This window comes from Siniperca chuatsi, linkage group LG2, assembly GCF_020085105.1.
Source record: "Siniperca chuatsi isolate FFG_IHB_CAS linkage group LG2, ASM2008510v1, whole genome shotgun sequence".
Lineage (NCBI taxonomy): Eukaryota > Metazoa > Chordata > Actinopteri > Centrarchiformes > Sinipercidae > Siniperca > Siniperca chuatsi.
Window position 1 is genome coordinate 19,775,532 of NC_058043.1, and position 21,449 is coordinate 19,796,980.

General features: G+C 40.5%; 1 protein-coding gene across 3 annotated transcripts in view; it reads right to left on the reverse strand.

Annotated features, from left to right (window-relative positions):
- The window catches only part of LOC122888184 (low-density lipoprotein receptor-related protein 1-like), a 94,710-nt gene extending 73,516 nt beyond the window's left edge, over positions 1-21,194 (reverse strand). For 2 of the 3 annotated variants that reach the window (XM_044222275.1, XM_044222255.1), the window contains exons 1-2: positions 20,580-21,193; positions 4,003-4,125 (exon numbers count right to left, since the gene is read on the reverse strand). In XM_044222275.1, the coding sequence (XP_044078210.1) occupies positions 4,003-4,125; positions 20,580-20,676 (220 nt within the window). In that variant the 5' untranslated portion in view covers positions 20,677-21,193. Of the gene's footprint in view, positions 1-4,002; positions 4,126-20,579 lie in introns of all 3 variants that reach the window. The other variant, XM_044222265.1, reaches the window with a different exon arrangement.
- Between the last annotated feature and the right edge of the window lie 255 nt (positions 21,195-21,449).

A 21,449-nucleotide genomic window follows, 5' to 3' on the forward strand; every position in this document is an offset into this window, starting at 1 on the left:
CCTTAGGAACATGCATGGGTTTGGTACTGCTGGAAATATATGCTCAAATGAAAGATGACTTTATTTTAATTTACTCCTATCCGTGTTAGATGAAGTCATAGATGACTACATATCTTTGAAATTTGAAATTGAGGGGTGTTTAGGATTCTTACTATGAAGAGTATTTCATTTTTAATGTGTGGGCACACAATTATGTCACATCAACAATAAGCTTAAGTTAAACAATGGGGAAAAAAATGACTATGTGTAATGTAGGTGTTCCTCGTAGTGATGAACCAACAGATCATTATCACCCAGCTCTGCAGTTCCCCTCAGCAATAGGGAGCGTTTTAGCATCTGTCAGGTCATTGTTTGAGTTTTATGGCCTGCGACTTAAACTTCGTTTCAGTCTAACTGCTCTCATTAGCATTGTTTTCAGCCGCAGCAGGCAGCTGTTTTTAAAGAAAAACCTTTGTTTGATAAACCAACTGTACCTGATCAGCGAAAAACAGCAGACAAAGTTTGCAACTAGCTAACTTTGCTAGCTAAATAGCTTATAGTGGAGCATTTAGCAGCTAAAAAGCCAGATATTTCACTCAGGAGTTGATGGAGACCTAAACAGAGCTAAAAAGAGAGTGAATATTAGTGTTACATTACATTACATTGAGCTGATTTAAGATTCAGAATCGTGCAGGAGGAGAAATGTTTGCTTTATTGAGTATATGAGAGAAATGAAGTGTGTGTATGTGTGTTAAAGAGGGGAGAAGGGAGAGAGCACATTGTGTGCACATGCTCACACACCTGCAGCAGGTTCTTGTAGGAACAAGGTGCTGCAAGGCGACAGACCCTTTCATGTTGAGCAAAGGTTGTTGTCCTTGACACGTTGATGGCTATCTGGGCTGGGTGGTGGCTGCTTTTAGGAGACAGTAGCAAGATCAAACAAATCACTTCCTCTTCCATATCTGAAGAGGCTTCCACTGGCTTTGGGTCAACTGTCTGGTAAATGACACCATTGATGAAATACACACAAACAGTAAACCCCCTTATGTTGTGGGTCTAACTTCTGAGCAAACAGATCAAAGATATAACTCACCAGATTTAATTTCTTTTCAAGGCAGTCTTTCATTTATTTTGATAGGAGTCAGTGAGACGCACATTACATCATGAAAGATTATGTTTTCCACTCTGAAAGTGGCTGTTACAAAAGTGCTTCATCTCCTAAAAACCTAATTGCAGCCTAGGTGGGAACTGTCTGTAAAACTGCCCTTATTACAGGCCAGGGGCAAGGGACGTCATTTCAGCGTTACACACTTCCTATGTTTCCAGGGCACATTCAGGGCACATTCTGCACGTGGGAATATTTCAGGACCCCAATAAATTTGACACCCTGAGGACACCCAACCTGAAGGCTATGGACCAGACAAATTATCTTCACATATATCTTCATTGCATAAGTTTCAATTGTTCATTGATTAGGAATGCAGATCAAAGCTCTATATAAAAGGTCATATGCCCGGACAACCATTTTGTTTTTGTTTTACCCTTTCAGTATCCCTCTATGCCAGTCTGACCCAGCACCCCGGGATACAAAGAACAGCATTGTGGGGGTTACACAGCAGGGCAAAGCAGCTGCACTGGACAGTGGCTGACTTCCCCAGCAATAGCCAACACACTAACAAAGGCCACTGTGAAGCCCCATCCACAAGAGTGAATAAATAAACCTCTCTCATGCATCTTTCAACCAGAAGCATCTGCAAAAGCACCTTCACAAATAGCACATTTATCACAACAATAAAACTACAAATGTTACTCAATAGACGGGTGGCGTGCATACAGTTTGGGATACATGTTCATAAAACGTTCTCATATGACAACATGGCATTTCAATCAATTTTGATTTTAAATCCTTGTGACAACTGCTCCAGCTTAGAAAAGTGGATTACCAGTATTTTCTGTATACTGTAGACATTCATTCATTCAGTACCTCACAGCTTCAGTACCTCACTAACATCTGCTCTGCACCAAACACATGTTTTTAAGCTTTTTTTCCAAATAGCATTTTTTTTTTTTGGATAATATCACCGTAGAGAGCATCAGGAAACATGGGGAGAGAATTGAATGATGGATGTTGTGGTTACATGGTATGCCTCCTAACATGTTGGCCACCAAGATGCCCCCAAAAACTTAAAGAATATGGCTGGTGATATTATTTTTTAACTGTCAACAAATCCCATGAAAACAGCAAAACCAACAATGTGTTAGTCCATCTCTCCTTCCCTATCCTGTCTGTGGCTCTTAGCCCAAAGTCCAATGGTTCCAACTCCTTCCAACAGGTAAATCTTTAAAAACTGGTCCAAAGGAAACCCACAATTAAAAGCACTCTGACCGACTATTTAACCTTGTTCTGACTTCTGTACTTGCTCATTCTCTAAAGTAGCAGATAAAAGTGTTTATGCCAACCATTGTTATGTACCAGTGCTTGCCACGTTCCTAAACAACAATCTTGCCAATCTTAACTTCAACAAAAAACTAAATTCTAAGGAAGCTAAGATAAGGATTGGCATTTCTTTTGCCTCAGTTCTTGGGTTTTCCACCTTGACTCTGAGAAAAGTCAGGTCCTTCCAGAGCATAGGTCCTATAACTGTTGTTCTTGAGAGAGTTTGGCATAAGCTAGAGGGAGTAGCAGGAGACAGGGGATGGAGTCACTGTCGTTTCTGGCCCAGATAGAGACACGGAAGAAGGCTGGCCCACAGATGAAGTGGGGAAAGAGCAGGTTGTGAAAAACAGCAGGTTTCTCCATTGCTCTGGGCGAGTCTCTAATGACTTCCAGACCTACTCTCATACAGTCTCTGCGTCTAGACTGCAGCTACAGCACTCTACCCTGGCCTCCCAGTCGCTTGTTCACTCTCTCCCAGGCTTACCCCCTCAAAAAAAAAGCAGCATGTACACACACACACACACACACACTGTCCCTTACCCACCCAACCCAAGCCCTCTGTCCTCTTAAAAAACTACAGGCGTTTCAGGCTAAGAGGCTGACCAAAAAGACACTGCTGCTTTCATTTCCTCCCCAGGGATTCAGCCTCAAAGTATCTCAACTCTAATGAAGACTTTTAAATGATGGCTGTCTTTTTTTAACACTACTTTTGGTTTGGTTTTGTCTCATGACTGCATCCTCTGTGGCTCTGAATGCAAAAGGAAATCACATCTATCAAAAAACTTTGTAAATCTCCTAATTGGGCATGACAGGACTGTTTGAAGGCAGAATGACCTCTACCAATTGCTGATAAAACATCCCATTGTTTTCTCCACTCTGGTTATGGTTAGCCAAATAAATTCAATAGGCCAACAACCTCGGTGTGTTAGCCGATGGCTGCTGTTAGAATGTATTTGGAGGGTTCAAACGCTATAGTAAAATATTAGCATTCCCTTGATATTACAAAAAGTGTCTTTTAAAAGCCAGCACAGCAGGTTTTAGATCCATTTATGAGAAGGTCTTACACTTGGAGACTGCACCTGTTGAACAGCATTCAAGTTAAATCAATCTACATAATTCACACATTGAGAAAAGAACATCTTCTGCACAGACAGGTTGGTGATGTTACATGAACCAACTGTGAGTTTGCATTTTTTTGTGATGATAAAAATCAAAAGTTCATTTCATTTTATACTGATTTGTAAAACTTCTCTCTGTCTTAACCTGTTTTAAACAGTTCCTTATTCATATCAGAGTAGATAAGCAGATAGAGCTTTTATTGCAAAGAATTCAGAGACTTGAATAGGCAAAACCCATTTGACTAGGGGTGCTTTAAATTATATAATACAAATAAGTTGAAAAGCATTTCCTCTCTACTGTAGGCTCCAATTATCTACCTTGAATGGTTAAATGTCAGCCAAAGGTCATCTTGCTGTGAAAGTCTGATGTAGCAGAATCATAACAATCAGGGTATGCAAGAAGCTAACGCACAGTGTCTGGATACAATATATTGGACTGTCTAAACTCAGTATTTTTTAAAGACTTACAAACATCAGGCTCCTCGTCAGAGCCATCTGGGCAGTCCTTCTCCCGATCACAGCGCCAGCCCTTAGAGATGCACGTCACCCCGTCTTTACACACAAACTGCTTTGGGCTGCAGGTCTTTGGGGCTGAAAAAAGACAAAGAAAAAAGTGAATTAACTAAAAGATTTCTGGAAAAAACAGCTCCTTTTGTGCCAGTGATCTTTATTCCTGAGGTCTCATTAGCAAGCAGGGTCTGTTGATTTCAGAGTCAATAGTGGCCCTCACTGGCCCTAATTAGGTCTTGGAAAGTTGCTACTTGATAGAGGGGATAGAGAATGGATACACACAAACCAAAACACACACACCCATGCAGGTCAGGTCAGGCCAATATCAGTGATGCAACACGTCTGGAGGATATCAAAGAACATCTTGTTCAGTGAATTGCCCCCCTATCATCCATTTTCCCTTCAATCGAACCTTCCAGAGAGAGGAAAAACTGCCCACTGCAGCCACAGCTAAATGGGGGAGCATATTCAAACCCACACTCATTCAAGCCCTCTCAAAACAGCACATAAATACTTTAACAACACTCTTGGTGAGTGGAGTTTGATTCAACAAATTACTGCTGAGTGGGAAATATAAAGGGAAAAAGGAAAGACAGTGGTGTACTTGACTATTTTAGTATGTAACTAAAAGAATCAATAAACCTGGAAAAAAGGTAAGAAAAAGAAAAAACATAATCTTTATATGTCTAGGATGTACATTGCATTCTGCACTCGTACTTGCAATTTTACAAACTCAATTGGAAAATGGTATCCAGCTGTCATTGAAAAGTAAAGCACTTGGGCTAACCACCTTGGAATAATGCGTGAACACTGCCAAGTCAGAATAAGGGGTGTTTTTCCTGTTCTTCTCATTCCGCCAACATTGCGTGAACGCAGCATTAACATGCAGCCAGTCTACTGTTTACAGAGGTATTTCCTGAGCATCAACAGCTAGCTTAAAGGGACAGTTCACCCCAAAATCAAAAATACTATATATACTAAATATCTTTCCTCTTATCTGTGGTGTTATTTATCAATCTAGATTGTTTTGGTGTGAGTTGCCAAGTTTTAGAGATATCGAGGGGTAGAGATGACCTTGTTGTGAGCAGTTTCAGGAACTATCGGTAGAAAGAAAATTGTTCCTACATGAAACTGCTCACACCAAATCTGTGGATAATTTTGAGTAACCAGGTCATGATTTCTGGAAAGAGACATTGCTGTTGAGTTTTTCAAATGTATTTTTTTGGCGCTTTGAGCACCACAAGCCAAGTGCCATATAGTCCCATTATATTAAAAAAATGCAGATATCTCTATGCCTGTTGTCTCCAAAACTCAGCAACTCACACCAAAACAATCTAGATGGATAAATAGCACTACAGGTAAGAGGAAAAATGTGTACTTTTGATTTACAACTCTGAACAAAACCCAGCAGATTCATGAATATAGGCTGACATTAGGTAGCTAGCTGGCTAGCCACCTAAGACACAAACTTTAGTGAGACAACTTTGGAGATACCAGAAGGCAAAATCCACCTATTTTGGATGAGGCCAGCAGCCTACCCACACCACCAGGCCAAGCTAACATGTCCCAGACCAGTCTGTCACATTAACTCTCAGACAGGTTATAGAAATAGTGACATCTGGTAAAACAGGGACCTTATGATATTTAGCCATATGTCAAAGTAATGGACAGTTAATTGTATTGAAAAGAAAGAATTACATTACACTTTTTGATATTTATTCATAAGGCCATACAGGACCTTGTCATCAGTGTTGAATGCGCTCAAAGAGCACTATTCATAGAACATGCTCATGGTGAACTGAACGTATCCATTTGCAACTCAGACATTGAGAGTTGACGCCGCTCACACACTGTATTTTACAGCACTTGGCATGCCAGTGTTTTGGGTCACAGAATCCGATGGGTCACAGATTTTTTAAACGACATATAGAGCTGAAGCATCTGATCAGTCTTGGGAAATATCTGTGAGTGAATGATGATCACAAGGGTAAGACGAGCCAACAGTCGCAAAGTTCCTCCACCCAAGTCAACTAACAGCATTTTGTAAAGGAAAAAAATGGAAGAAATGAACATGAACTAATTCATATTTTGGTACTGTGAACTTAGTTCAAAATTTAAAATTGTGAACTATGAACGTGAACTAGTTTATTTTAATCTGTGCGAACTGACCTTTGAGCTAGCTCTTGTGAAGTGTGAACTTGCACAACATTGCTTGTCATATTGTGGGTGTAAAGGGTATGGGGACAATTAGCCCAATATAAAATAAAATGAAGTATTTTTCGTTATGTGCTGCTTTCATAAAACATTACTTCTACTTCCAAAACTATTTATTCATTAAAACAAAACAAACATTTTACCAGTTGGCATTTAAAGAAAGCAACAGGCAATCCCAAACTATCATTGGAATTTACTCATGGATAGTTCAGTGTTTGAATATGTATCTGTAGCGTAATCGTGCTACCGTGAGTTCCCTTGGCACTGAGACGTTTCCAGTTTATATTTTTTATTTATTTCTTTTTCTCCACACACAATCTTTCTGTCAGCATCCACCATTCCTCCGACCGCCTCTGCTTCTCCCTCCTTGTGTCCAGCATGCTACCGTATTTAGGGAGAGCATAATTAGTTAACCGGGTTCAGCTGTGCCAATTACCTCTCCCTGATGCTGCTCACCTGAGCTACTCCACCACCTCTCCCTCTGCAGCTGACAGCTACCTCCACAGTATCACCAGGCTGTGATTGAACTGATGTTTTTGTATCATCTGAGTTCATGTTTCTCGCCTCTACACCTAGGAAAAGGTCTTGTTATACGCACTCCCCTTTCATTTCTTTCTGTCATCACTACTATCATGGGACATCAGGGGACAAGTGTGGGGTAAGGGTGCATGATGGGATGAGGCAAGATAAACAGGATGACTGTATTTACATTTAAAGCTAGTCTCCAACTCCAGCGGTGAAGGGAATCTCGAAATGGAGTTCAACCTAAATACCATGAATTCAACCTGACATATTGCTGCACACATTCACACACTCCCCACTTATCCTCCTCTGTGTACCGCTGTGATTGGTGTGTGTTTATGTGTGAGTGTGGGTGGGTTTGTGGATGTGTGTGTAGAGGGGCATCTTTTTCTCTCTCAGAAGTCCTAAGGATTTGAATTATTCATGAAATGCAACCAGGCTTTTCCTTTTTGCTCTTCATCCCTCTTCTTTCATGCGTGCGTGCGTGCGTGTTTATTTGTTTGTTTGTTTAGAGGTGTCACCACCAGCCATAGCAGGCAGCTAGTTGCGGTGCGTCTGTCTATTGATTATTGTTTGTTGTTTATTTAGATGCTGACATGCTTAAACTTGACATGCCGTTTACTCTGCTTCCAATAATGGTTGTGGGAGGAGTGTACACCCGCCTCAGACTCAACCACAAGATGTTGCTGACAGAAACATATCAAAGAGCAGAGGAAGTAGGTCAGGAGGTTAGCTAGCTGAAGGTGAATGCAAGCAGCTGTACCACCAGCTCAGCTAGCTGCGATGGTAAGAGAGAAGCAAAGGGAGTGTTCAGAGCCACCATTACAGTCAGTCTCCAGTCATCCAATCACAACTAGATTTCTAAAAATTTACAGTAGCTATAAACATAACTGCATATATGTTTAATATTGTAAACATTGTTTTATTTCACTTAGGCAAAGGTAATGAAAAGTCTCTTTGTGGCCTTTTCCTTCTCCCTACACACTATTTTCCATTGTTAGATTTATTTTTCTTATTTTCACTTGTACAAATAAATAAGACTCAAACGCTGAGATTACAGGCAGCACAAACCACACTGGTGGTCAGGCAGGAAAGCACAGACAATGGGTGCATCTCGATTCCTTTTATTGCATCCACGATTCCCTCACTTGCATTTTCCTAACGTCTGACGCACCCTCCCACTGAAGACACGGGGAGAGGTGCAAGGAGAAGTAGCGAGAAAAGAGAAATCGAGGAAACGCGTTTTTCAACAAATGAGACGCCCTCTTCTCTCAGGCATCATCTGAAGCAAGGTCGGTTTCTAATGGCCACAGCACAGCTGGATCACAGCTGGATCAGCTGTTAGTCAGATTCAACAGCTCTGCAGTCTTTTGATGCCTTGGAGTTTGTATTTGCACATATATGTACTGTCCAAATATACTACTGCCAGCGCTGTTAGTTTTAAAATGAAACGTTTGACAAACATCCACACCTCTATTATAAAACTGTATTCTGTATATACATTGTGTAGAGATCGGTTCAACCACAGTTTGTAAGTGGACTTACTGCTCAGACACTGAATGCATGTGCCATTTCTGCTGGAAGAAATCATTTATTTAAAGAATTTATACATTTTTTGCATCTGTATTTATTGATATTCTGTTACATGATTTAATAATCCCTTTATGATGTGAATGAGACAATTTTGGGGTTTCACATGTGACTGAAGGGAAATTACACTGATAGTTAAAATATATTTATTCCTGACTAAAAAGACTCTTCTGCTCTCCTTGACTTTAAAGTTATATACACTTGTTAAAAGGGGAAATGGCAGAACAGATATTTATGGTTTCTTTGTTAATCAGACCTACATTTAACATAGATCTAATCATCTTAAGTAGATGCTGAATCAGAAATGAATCAAGTCTAAAATTGGGAGTAATGAATACATATACATTTTCACACCAACAGTATAACTGAAAAGCGTCACTTTCTTGCTTTCTTTTTCCTTAAGATAACCTAGTATAGCAGCACAACTACATATAAAGCGGGACAAAATCAAGTGGTCTCTGGAGGCGGGTGTTGACACCCATTTCAATGCAAGCTGTAATGTCATTCTGTGCTTGACACAATCAGGATTTATCTGGTTAAAGGTATAATGGAATGAGTAGGATTTTCCTAAAATACAATGTATAGACTTATGACGCACTAGAAGTGTGTGGCAGAGTCTGTATCAGCAGAAACGCTGTCCTCTGCTTATATTTTCTTCTTATTTTGCTGTGTTCGGGACAGTTCTGGACGTCAACCTTTGGGCAGTGATGTGTTGCCTCCAGCCAATAGAGAGAGAGTGCAATTAAGTCCGGCCCACACCGGAGAGGAAAACAATTAATTGTTCTCCATTGACTTTGTATTGTGTGAGGGTGCCTCCTTGTCACTTTGGTCTGCTAGCAAACAAAAGAAAAATGTCTAAAAGCTGCTGTGTGGTCGGATGCACTACCAACAGGGTAAAGAACCCAGAACTAAGTTTTTGTAAGCTGCTGAACTGAAAAACCGATACAGGCAATAAGACGTGAGGCATCAGCAGGAAGAATGGAAAAACTGTGGGATCCTGACACTCATTTACCTGTGCAGCAAGCATTTTGTCAGTGGCAAGTCTAATATCCAAATGTCAGTTTTAGCCTAACTATATTTCTGTAAGTTAAGCTAAAGCATTTTGACAGTATGTAACTTAAGTTATAGTGAAATGTGGATAAATCAGAAAGCTATGCAGTATTATGTTTGCAAGTGCCTTAGCTAACTACAGTAGCATTTCTCCAAGAAAAACAAGGTAAGGAGAAGTGACACTGAGATACACCGACAATAATGACTTTGTCAGTGTAACTTTTCCTCTCTGGTAGACATAGGGTGCTAAAATAATCCTTTGACATGCTGAAATCTAATGTTTTTAGCTAGCTACAGACATTTTGTTAGCGTTTCAGGCCTTGGTTGGTCTTTGGCCCTCGGTGGGTGTGGTTTTCACAGTATGACGCGTTGCACTCCGTCTCTATAACAGAGCACAGGCTGTGAGATCGGGACTATATAAAAACATAGCGACCACGTTACATCTCTCATCTCACGTCTTTCTCCTCTGCTCTCTGCTCAAAATCCTTCCCGCAGGGTTGGGCAGAGGTGTGGGCATGTTTATTTGTGCTTTAGAACATAATAAATAACGTTTCATTTATCCCTCTTGTCATTCACTCTCTTGCTCCCTCAACCACCGCTGCTCACTCTCTCTCTCGCGCGCTTGCTCGTTGAACTGGGAGAAGGAGCCAACTTTGACTTGTGTGTTTACAAACAGCAACCAACAAACTACTACCTACCTACTCATTCTACCTTTAAAAATATCAAAGTTTAAAGAGAGTCAGTGACTCAAACATATTTTTGGCGCATAATACAACAGGTCTCATATGTGTTTGTCTTTTGTTTGAAAAGGAAATGATACAGGGCGGATAAGGATGAAGGAAAAAAGATGGCAAACAAATGGCTATGACTCAGGATGACATAAGAGAACACGCCAGATGAACTGCAGCTGGGGGGGGACTACAAGTCAAAGGGGGGCAGAGCTCTCACAGCTGGGGACAGGCCTGAAGATCTGAGAACAGACTAAACTGGGCTGGCATACTGAGATGGGATGGTGGAATGTCACACATGCTATCAATGAGCTGCCTGTGTGTTTACCAAAGTGGTGGCTGCATGAAAATGCTTTGGTTCATCGACATTTGAGCCGGATTACAAATCCACTGCCCTCTGCCCCTTCCACTGTCTGCTAGTCCTCCAAGATGAGCTCACTCTGGTTGGGAGGAAGAGTCCTCCTAAGGCAAACACAAGCCTCACCCTCAGCCACAGCCCCATTTCCTCTGACACACACAGATGTGCTATAAATAAGTTGGAGGCCTGCCCTCTGAGATCAACAAGAGCACTACAAAGCTCCAGCAGACACTGAAACTACCGCCTCATCACACACCACTCAACAGCGGGTTGAGGTGAAGGCAGACTTTAAGTACTGTTAACAGTGGTGCTGAAAGGGAGCTTGAGGAGTATGGAAACCAGTCTTCAAAGCTGTATATGGTATTGCACAGAGAGACCTTCCTTCAACTGGACAGCCACAATTCAAGTGCCCTTGAGCAAGACAATCTGCTCCAGGGCTGCTGTTCTGTAACTTACCCAGTGCTATGACCTCACAGTAGAGGCAGGGGATCAGGGATCAGTTAGGCTATGTATCTGCAGACTTGCAAACTCTGTTCATCTATCAACACCAGTATAACAACACTAACAATCTACAGCCATACTAGCAGCTCTTTGAGGCTGCACTTAGGTACAACAGTACTTTGAGCTAAATGCTAACAACAGCATGCTAACATACTCAAAATGATAATGCTAACATGCTGAAGCTCAGCAGGTATAATAATTATATATATTATATATATTCATCATCTTAGTTTAGCTAACATGCTAACATTTGCTAATTAGCACTAAACACAAAGTACGTATGGAAATGTCATTAGTTCTGCAGGTATTTGTTCAAAAACCAAAGTATCAGACAACCTAAAATTTTACCTGATGATGGTACTAGATGAATGAGGATCGCCAAAGCTATTACAAAACATCCTGAGGGGGACATGAATGTTTGTACAAAATTTCATGGCAATTCGTTCATTAGTCGTTTAGACATTTCACTCAAAGCCACAAATGTTAACCTCAGGGCACTTGAGAAAAAGTCAGAGAATCATTAAAGTCATTAGAATTCATCTTCTGGAAACCATGAATGTCTTTACCAAATTTCATGTTAATCCATCCAATAGTTGTTCAGATGTTTTAGTCTGGACCAAAGTGGTGGACCAACCGACAGACCGACATTGCCATCCATTGAGCCACGCTGCTAGCTTGGCTAAAAAAGCTAACTGAATACTCTTTTGCAGAATACTGTATACTATGGAAGATTATCTTCTGGTTTGATTATCTTCTAGTTAGATCTTTCACACAAGTCTCATTTCACAACCCTGGAATCTACCTGGCTCTGTGAAATAACAGAGTTGGGTTTTCCATGAACTTTTGTGACTTTCATATAGAGAGACTAAGAAGGATAGAGGTGGAGAAATATAACGTGGCCAGGAAAAATTTTGTGCACGTACATTAATGCTTTTACATGACTGCTCTTCTCTACTACACACAGACAGAATAAACTTCCTCAGGCTACATCCACTTAGATCTGAGGAGGTGATCCTTTCTAGCTTCAGGAACTTCGTAACTGATACTGATTCATCCAAAACTATAGAGAATAATAAAGCTGGCAGGCCGCACAAAGCACCGGGTGGGTATGATGGCTGAAGTAAGTGAAGTTATTCAAAATGCTTATAGAGACTGTTGCAACGTCTGCTGGGGAAAAAACATCTAGTTTAGTCTACTGAAGATAGTGTGTACTCACACTAATAAAACACTGAAAGAAATTTCTCAAGGGGAGAAGATGGTCCTGCTAATACCAAATACTTCACTGTTAAGCTTCATTATCTTTTCAAATATTTAGGAAAGAGAGGTTTATATGAGGGCAAGATAAACAACCTGAATTGTGTGTAATCAATCTCGACATTGACGCCCAGTTGGCCAAACCTCGATACGCACTTTATCTTTTGAGAAAGCCGCAGGCTGGAATAATACTGCAACACGGCAGTTTAACATCGACTCATAGCTAAATATCTTGACAGAATGCGACAGAATAAAACATCAGAAATGCTGCAGGAAATTAATGATAAACAACTCAGACCAGTCCACAAAAAATATCAGGTGATAAATGTTTTTAATATTTTGTGTTCAGCAGCACTACAGCCCTCTGTAGACGATGCCCTGACAAATTTTCTTTTTAGATTTAGACGACACAAGACCAAGTTTGGCCAGTAATGAGACAGCAAACAGCCACAACAAAGCCAAAAGGGAAGACATATAGGAAGAGACTGATTAGACTGAGTAGAAAGAGAGAGGCGCAGGGTTTTTTTTTGCTGATCTTTGGGCTGAACTGAGGGGCTTCTGCTAAGGGCCAAAAATGAGTGAAGAATCTATATTGGCCTGTTTGACTGCGGCCTGCCACCTCCTCATCCTCCTCCACAGCCCAGGCATGAATGCTTCAGGATTTTGTAATGGAAGAGAGTGAGAAGAAGAAAGAGGGAGGGAAAAAAGTTTTCCAATTTGTCATGTTGCAAAACAGAGAAAAAGAGGCCCCAGCTGAGCCTATTAAATAAACCTTTCTGGCAGAGTTTGGAGGAGCTGTGGAAGTGTGTGATAGATAGAAGAAAAGAAAAGTTCAGACAGAATTTAGACATGATTATGACAGAGAATGGGTGACAAAGCATATTCATGTTTAAAAAGCATCCACCTACATTATTATATCAATGTTTTGAAAGATAGCAACAAGAGTAAAAGTTTGGCGATGTTTCCGTCTGCGTGTATATCCGCTCAACTGCCCAGCCTCTGGATGAATGTTTGATTTAATCGTGTTTTGTATGAGATGTTTTGTGTGTCTCTAAGACGGTCTGTGTGTGTTTTAAGTCTATGTGTGTGTTATGCATGCACTTAGAGCTGAGGAGGATTAACATCAGGAATGTGCTCATGTCTGGTGATAGTCGCCAAGTAAAATGGGGCTCCATCATGCAGGACAACACAGTCCTGCCTGCGACTGTTTGGAGTTTACAGGTCACATCTGAGCACAAACTCAGTCAATCTACACAAGTCTTTGTAGTATTAAGAGGCAGAACCTATTATGGGAAGCAGAGTAATCAAATGTGAACTCAATTAAGAGCTATTTGGATGTCTGGCTGAGATTTCACCATGTCTCAACCCCATAGTGGTAATCAACAATGACTGCTATTTGTAGATTCAGTGTTAGAGCTCAGAGGGAGGAGGCTACAACCTCCTTCACTTCCACATAAGGATTAAATCAAATTTAGCAGCGAAGTGGGGATGAAGCAGAAAACCACAAGGTGTGATCCACCATTATCAAGTTAGTCAGTTTAGACAAATCCCTTTGGCACACCACCACCAGAGCACACGCTGTACGTAGCTGCACAGGGAGAGAAATGACAATTAAGCCTACTTAGCATGCTGCCGAGGGAAACATATTAAAGAAGATTATATGAAATTCTTTAGTGACTTTTCATAAGACCAATCCAAGTCTCAGTGTGACGCATGAGCTTCATGGAACGAGAATAGATTCTCTAGAACGTTCTCTCAAATTTACTAGCTATGTGCTAAAGTAACCAAACAAGACATTTGATAGGTAACACAGTAAATCCTAATCACTGACCTTGTGAATAATGTTATACAGTCATATATATATGCACATATACATTTAAGCCTGAAGTATGCCACAGATTTTTGGAGCACTACATTTCAAACAAGCTGACATGACAGTTAAGAGCACTTTAAGTCAAAAGATTTGACGTTTTGGGAAATACGACTATTAGCTTTCTGGCAGAGTCTAAGCTGAGAAGATTGATACCACTCTCAAATTTGTCCGTTAAATGTAAGGTTACAACAAGCAGCCAGTTAGCTTAGCACAAAGACTGGAAACAGGGGGAAACAGCTAGCCTAGCACTGACCAAAGGTAACACTATGCCTACCAGCACCTCTAAAGCTCACTAATTAACATGTTATATCTTGTTTGTTTAATCCAGAGTGTAAAAATCCACCGTTTAATGAGCTGGACATTTAACTGAGCAGTTGCCAGGCAACTAGGAAGGAAGTTTCTGCTTCCAGTCAAAAAATAGTACGGCCATAACCCTCCGTAAAACAGTGACTTGTCGTTTTTACACTTTGGTTTTTGTACAAATTAAACAAATAAGATATAACGTGTTAATTATTGAGTTTTAAAAGTGCTGGTAAGGAGATTTTGTTACTGTTTGCCAGAGCTAGGCTAACTGTTTCCCCCCCGAATTATATTTGTAGAGATTTACTGGATGTGATATCACCTTAAAATGTTAAGTAGTGACCACAACCATCTCTCACCCATGCTGTGTTTTTGCTCAGGCGGAAGGCAGAAATAACACTAGAGGCCATGTGAGGAGATTTAACGGGTGAATGCCTGCTTGAGGGATTAATGTTACAATTAGGTTTATGTTAAGGTTATGATTGGATACTTTGTGTTTAGGATTAGAAGTTTGGGAATAAATCTAAATCACAGTTACATGAATAGTGACCCTTGATGCTGATGTGACTGAGCGTGTGTGTCGCTGTAGATGTATTGTTTGCATGTGGAAAGCATGACCACTAATTTCAGAGTTTTGCAGTCTGGAAAGGTTCAACAGGATGGATCTGTGGGGACTCCTATATGGGATGTTGAATTGTGAAGGCTAGATACATACTATCAGGAAGTACGGAATAGAAAAATTAGGTCTGTTTCTTTGGTTAAATTATCTTACTACAGGAATCAATCTAAAATAGGTGCGAGTCTGCTCTGTCATACTTTTGTCCCTGAAAAGAATGGATGTCAGTGAAAAAACTCTGTAGCAGAGGCTTAAATGAATGTGAATTAATGTATTTGTTGTGTTGCTGAAAATAGACTGTAGTTTATCTGGTGGAGAAACCAAGATTGGAAACAAAAAAATACAATTTCTATCTGGAATTGGAACTCAAAAATGTTTGCAACAGGCAAGTAATATGAATTTTATGAATTTTATCAAGTACATTAATGATTTGAATTTATTCATGATTAAGCGATATAGCCTCCATTGTGCACTGCGCAAGAACAACCTGACAAATCAGGGTCACAGCTTGATGTCCAAGTCATCAACACAAACAGGCCTTTCAGACTGAGGAGCAATTTAAACCCATGCTTGCTGTCAGTGTGAATGGGTCAACACAGTCACCCTGACACAGCCTGGCCTCTGTGTTAAACAGTGAACATGGGTTCCTGTTACTTCAATGTAAAGTTACTTTAGGTATATTATATACAGTCAAAAATAAAAGAAATACAATAAAGTTGCACCACTGTTGATGTCGGTATAAAAACAACATGGCAAGTGTGATGAACCCCTTCAAGATGACAGAATTACACTATGTCTGAGTTTCACTGCTCTCACAGTGAGAGTTGACATCACGCCAAATAAATGCTAAGGTTACGCCATTCCTGCTGGATGTGTTAATAGGCAACTTTTTGCTGACGAATTTGCCATATCAACATTAAAGGTAATAATATGTCTGTGTAGTGTTCACAGCTGGTTTCCGTTGCCCCCAAGTGGCCAAAAAAAATATTTGTTGTTGCAGGTTTAAAGCTGAAATTTGCACATTTCAGCATGTTTTTTTTTTATATGTGTTTATCAACTGGCTGTTGCTGGTACACAATTAAAAAGTCATCAGCTGACTAGATACCATAAACCTTAATAAGGTAAATATATATTTTTGTACTTATTAATAAAGTTAGACAACATTTGTACGGTCAACCAAAGGCGTTATTGGTGTTTCACCCCACTGTACCACACAGACAGATATAATAACTGTGGATTAATTAAAAACCATGGGAGTCCTGATGGTGCAGGAGTAAACCCGCCACCGCAGGGATTGGCGTTCAATCCCAGGTATGTGCCTCAAACACAGTTATGATTTGTTTTTACAGTGTTTGACAGATAATTGTCAATCTAACTTGCAGTCAGAACTCTGTATACTATATTAGTACTATGGTGCTGTCGGCAACTTATCACCACTACCCACAAATCCTGCTCTCATACAAACATATTTTTAGCATATTCAGGTGTCTGCTCTCAGTGTTTTATTATTCTCTGTTTTCCTATTAATATAATTTCAGTGGACTTGTTTCTACACTCCCCAATGTAGAAAGAAGAGAAAAAAAATGTGTTTTCTTCCTTGGTGTTGTCCTTGGAGTAATGTTAAACCTTTGGTCATTGTGCTGGAAGGATTTCTGCCATTTTGTCCCGAGAGAGATAATAACTACTCAAAAAGACAGATTGTCCAGTCAACACAGTCTCCACCTCAGCAACTGGTTTAAGCTACAAATCAAAAAATCTTCTGGCAGACTTCTTAGCATTTTTCTGAGCCTGCTTTCACCAGTGATTTTTTTTCTATCCTTATTGATAGCTGTGGTGTCAAACGTTTCTGGCTAATGTATTGTGATTATACAGTACATGTGCGTGTTTATGATATCACCTAGCAAGTTTCTGCTTATACCCTTTCAAAGCACCTCCTGAGACCGATCTCCAGTCCTTAAATAGCTCCATCTAGATAGTGTATCTCAATCAGTGGATCACAACTTTAAAGTGGGTCACAGGGCTGTTCTGACAAGCCTGGTCACATGTGCCCAGAGCACTTTAGTGATAAGAAATGTCAGCTTTTAAAAGACTTCAGCAGTGTTTTCAGGTAATTATGAAAAATGTGTCGTTTATATGAACATTTTTAATTTCTGATATGAGATGAACAGAATGAACTGTGAGCATCTTACTGCTGCCAGTTAAAAAAAAATAGTCCAACATTTTTTGTGAAATACGTCTACTGACTTTATTGCTCAAAGTTAGATGAGAAGATCAATACCACTCTTCTATCTGTCCATTCAATATAAAGCTGGAGCCAGGAGACAGTTATACAGTGACCATTATAAATGAATACCTCGAGGACATTAAGATTTCAGGTATTACGCACTTCTATTTTCAATTGTATTGTCTGATGTTAAGTCTTGTGCCAGCTGGAAATCTACAGTTACAGCAGTACAGAATTACTGTTTAGCCACATAAACCATCAGTGTAATAATGTGACTGAACTTTACTTAGCCTCTGAGTTGTTTTCCCCAGGAAAAGCTGCTGACCAAAGTACTGGATTTTATATCTGCTCAGTTATGCAGTTGTGGCTGGTTTTCAGTGTCATATAAGGTATTTAAGTAGCAACCAATCCAACACTCTTAGTTATATACTGATCTAGACCACATATTCATAGCAGTGTTAAATATACTCTTCCTCTGTTATTTACATGAACTGCTTTTCTACATGCGCTTTTAACTGTTGCTTGTGTGACATGGGGTCAACAGCAACAAGGACCAAACAAATGTACTCTGTTTTCTATATTACCCTCACTTGTCAGTAAACAGTAAAGTGGTAACCTTTTGGCCATGTGGATGTCATTGTGATGGCAGTATCACACCAATAACAGCCAAATGCTGGGCCAGTTCTAAGGCCTCCACCAAATGTTACAGCAGCGAAGTCCACAGGCGAAAAGTGCCAGGAGAAGAGAAGCACTGGATGGTGAGTTAATTAAAAGGGAAAGGAGTCTGTGCTACTTCTATCATCTATCAAGAAGTTTAACATTTAAGGGAAGAAAATTGCAAAATAAGAAACAAGACTTGAGGAACCAGGCATTTCATATACAGAAGACTTACTTCAAAAAAATATTTAAATGATGACTGCATGAAAAAAATAGAAATTATTCAAGTTGAAAGGATTCCAGCTATCCCCATCTCAATCTCAGACACATTTCTCCATTTTTATATTCCATTGAAGGTGTTCACCACTAAAAGCCTTGGCGAATAGCACTGTCCATTTCTGAGATCCAGTGATCTCTGTTGGCAAAGACGTTATAGTACTTTCATGGAGTGGACTGATGTGAATTCTTTCATTGGGGCCTTTTCCACTGGGGCCCCAATTAGCAGCACCTTCTGAACAATTTTAGACTGTTCGTGGAGGTCTCCTCTCGGAAACAAAGAGCAGTTTAGACCCAATTAAACTCAGGGTTTGCTGGTGGACTGGGGTCTTTGCTCTGGCTACAGTACTGAGACAGTGAGAGAAAATCTTTAAAGTTCTAGAAAATGGAAAAAGAAGAGTTCCAGGCAAGTCTGAAAAAAACTTTACTAGCAACATATGTGGTTCAAAGGGCCCTAAAAATCAAAGAGGCAATCAAAGAGGTTAAAAAAGCAATTTAGCTACATGCACTCTAGCTCCCTATACAACAAGTGACATGTTGGCTAAGGTCTGGTAAGGCTGGTTTCAAAATGTGGGTGTTAGAATTACAGGCACCCAGTAACAAGTTATTGGGTAAATCTCACATTCAGTCTAACTGATTTACATATGGGCCATGTCAACTGTAAACAAATTGCAATATGTATCCTTGAGAGGTTCTGTGAAGCACAGCAAGTAAAGCTAAGGTTTGGCGTATACTGCACAAGGCTGACTCATCAAATCAAGGCATTAAGACTGACAGGGAGGAAAATTTCACTAAAAACAATAACAGTGCATCGAGGCAGAAACTATTTGCTTTAAGGCAGGATTTCTCAGCTATTGCTGTAGACCGAGGAGGAGTGAGAAACTGCAGGTGATTGCAGGCTATCCAAGTCTATCTTCAAGGTGGTAATTTATGTGGATTTTGCTCCGTAAGAACCTCACAGCACTAGATTGCCAAGTGCAATGAGATCACTTCAAAGGCAGAGGGAAGCATTTATGGCTTGACGATGAATCTCACACAATGCGGCTTGTGGTTTAAATCAGTCATGCAAGTTAAAAGTCCCACAGAATTTAGTGAAATGTCAAATTTAGAACCCTGATTAGCTTTACAGCAACTAGTGCTCCTTACTGGAAACATTTTCTTTCCAGTAAAAGTCATCTAATAATAATCTAATAATTTCATACACAGGTCAGACATTCCCCAAAATAATTGAGAGGCGTTATATCTTTGCAAAAATAAATTCACATTCTCTTTTCACCAGCAAAGAATTGAACAAATCTGTCTGCAGTAACTCCTCTTTGATAACGCCCTTTTCCTTTCTTACCAAACAGAGGAGTGCATGAGTGAAGACTGTGAGGCTTAATAGTTTCCAGAAGTTGTTCCAGTCTGTGAAGGTGTGTGCTCACAAGGTCGTAGCTGTTTTGAACTGCTTACTGTCTGCCTGCAGATCACAATATGACTGTTGGCATTCAGGGGTCCTAGCCTGTGCAGCCCAGGTGATAAACTGAACAATCCTACTGATACACAACAGTGATGCAGTGCTACACATGCCTGCTGATGACAGCACTAAACATCTGAGCTTACAGAAGAGGGAACTAGGTGTAGTGATTACAAATAATAAACATAGATGGGTCTATTGTTCTAATAAAGCATCATTCAGCAACAGTGTGCACTTTCCAGCAAGAGATAAAAAACCACAAACACTTTAATTCTCCATCAGAGTAATAAAAATATTACAGCATTATTTGATTGAGGAATAGCAGGACTACTGTCATCACATCAGCACACCACTCAGTAGAATCTGTTGAACGTGAACTGACTGAAGCCCAGATACATTAGATACACTACAGCTCCGCAGAAGGCTCCAAAGCTGACATTTTTAAAGACATGACACAAATAAAAAAATTGCCTCTCTGTCACTTAAGAAATAGAAACTAATGTATCTGACTGCTTCTACCAATATAAAAAAATTAATACATCGATCTGAAAATAAGTGGTTATTGGGGCCTATGCTACAATTTCATCACTGAATTCCAGTGTAAATGTGTGAGAGCGACTGTATCCAGCGGACGGCAGGAGGGAATGTGCGATCACTGCTGTGACATTGCAATATTCACATGTGGCACTGAGAGACAGAAACAAAAGACCGCTTTTTAATTGTCTCGCCTCGGTTTCATCCCCTCCACGTTGCTTCACTCAATCGAGCAGTCATTCCCTCCGGGGCACAGTCTACTCTTCTTGCATGCAGACACAAAACACAATAAATCCTGTGATAATCGGCATGCACACACTTATATAGTTTTTCTAAACATTTTATAAAGGACTATGGTTATCCTTAATTCAGCTCTGCTTACCATCAATAGCCCTTCCCGGAGCGATTACTTCCAAACTGTGCAACAATCCCAAGAAAAGCAACCCTGTTGCCAACATGTTGGCCGTGGTGCGCAACATTGTAGCTTATCTTGAAAGAATATTAGTCATCAATCGCCTCTTGGTCCTGTCAAGCTGGAGGTTGCAGACAGGCGACGACGTGTAACCGTACCCAGGCGATGATGCTCCTCACTGGAAATCCGCTTTCTGGGTGCGCAATGAAGCTGATAAGGATGCTGCTGTCTGCCCACTCGGAGAATATTTTCTGCAGACTGTCAAGGCAAAAAAAGCCGAGGCTTCTCCCAGCCTTAGGGGTTGCTTAGGGGCTCCTTGGATGCATGGACAGCCCTGCCACAAAGGCTAGCAGGCTGAACGGAGCATCAAGCTAGCCTGGCTTGCAGTCGAGATGAAGGAGAACTGCTGCCTCTGATCATGCAGTTGTTCGTCTTTTGTTCTCCCTGCCACGGGAGGAAATAAAGAAGTGGATCAAATGTACCTCTCCTCCCCACCGCCTCTGCTGCTACTGGCCACAGACTGAGCCTGAAGCCTGGAGCTCAGTCAGTCAGCGGTCTGAGTGACGTCGCAACAGCAGCAGCTCGGCTGGCCCTCCCCTCTCTCCAACACCCCACCATCCACCTCATCAAATCACACACTCTCCCTGCAAACTTACTGCAACAATGCTCTGGCTTCTGTTTCAGTCCCACTTTTAATTATTTAGTGCGTATGCCATGTGGGATTCTTTTATGTATTTTATTTTTCTTTCCCATTCATTGTTGTCTGTTCATTTAACTTGCAAATACTTTGCAACGTTGATTGTTGTGCTAGGTGATGATGGTTATTTGTGTTATGAAACA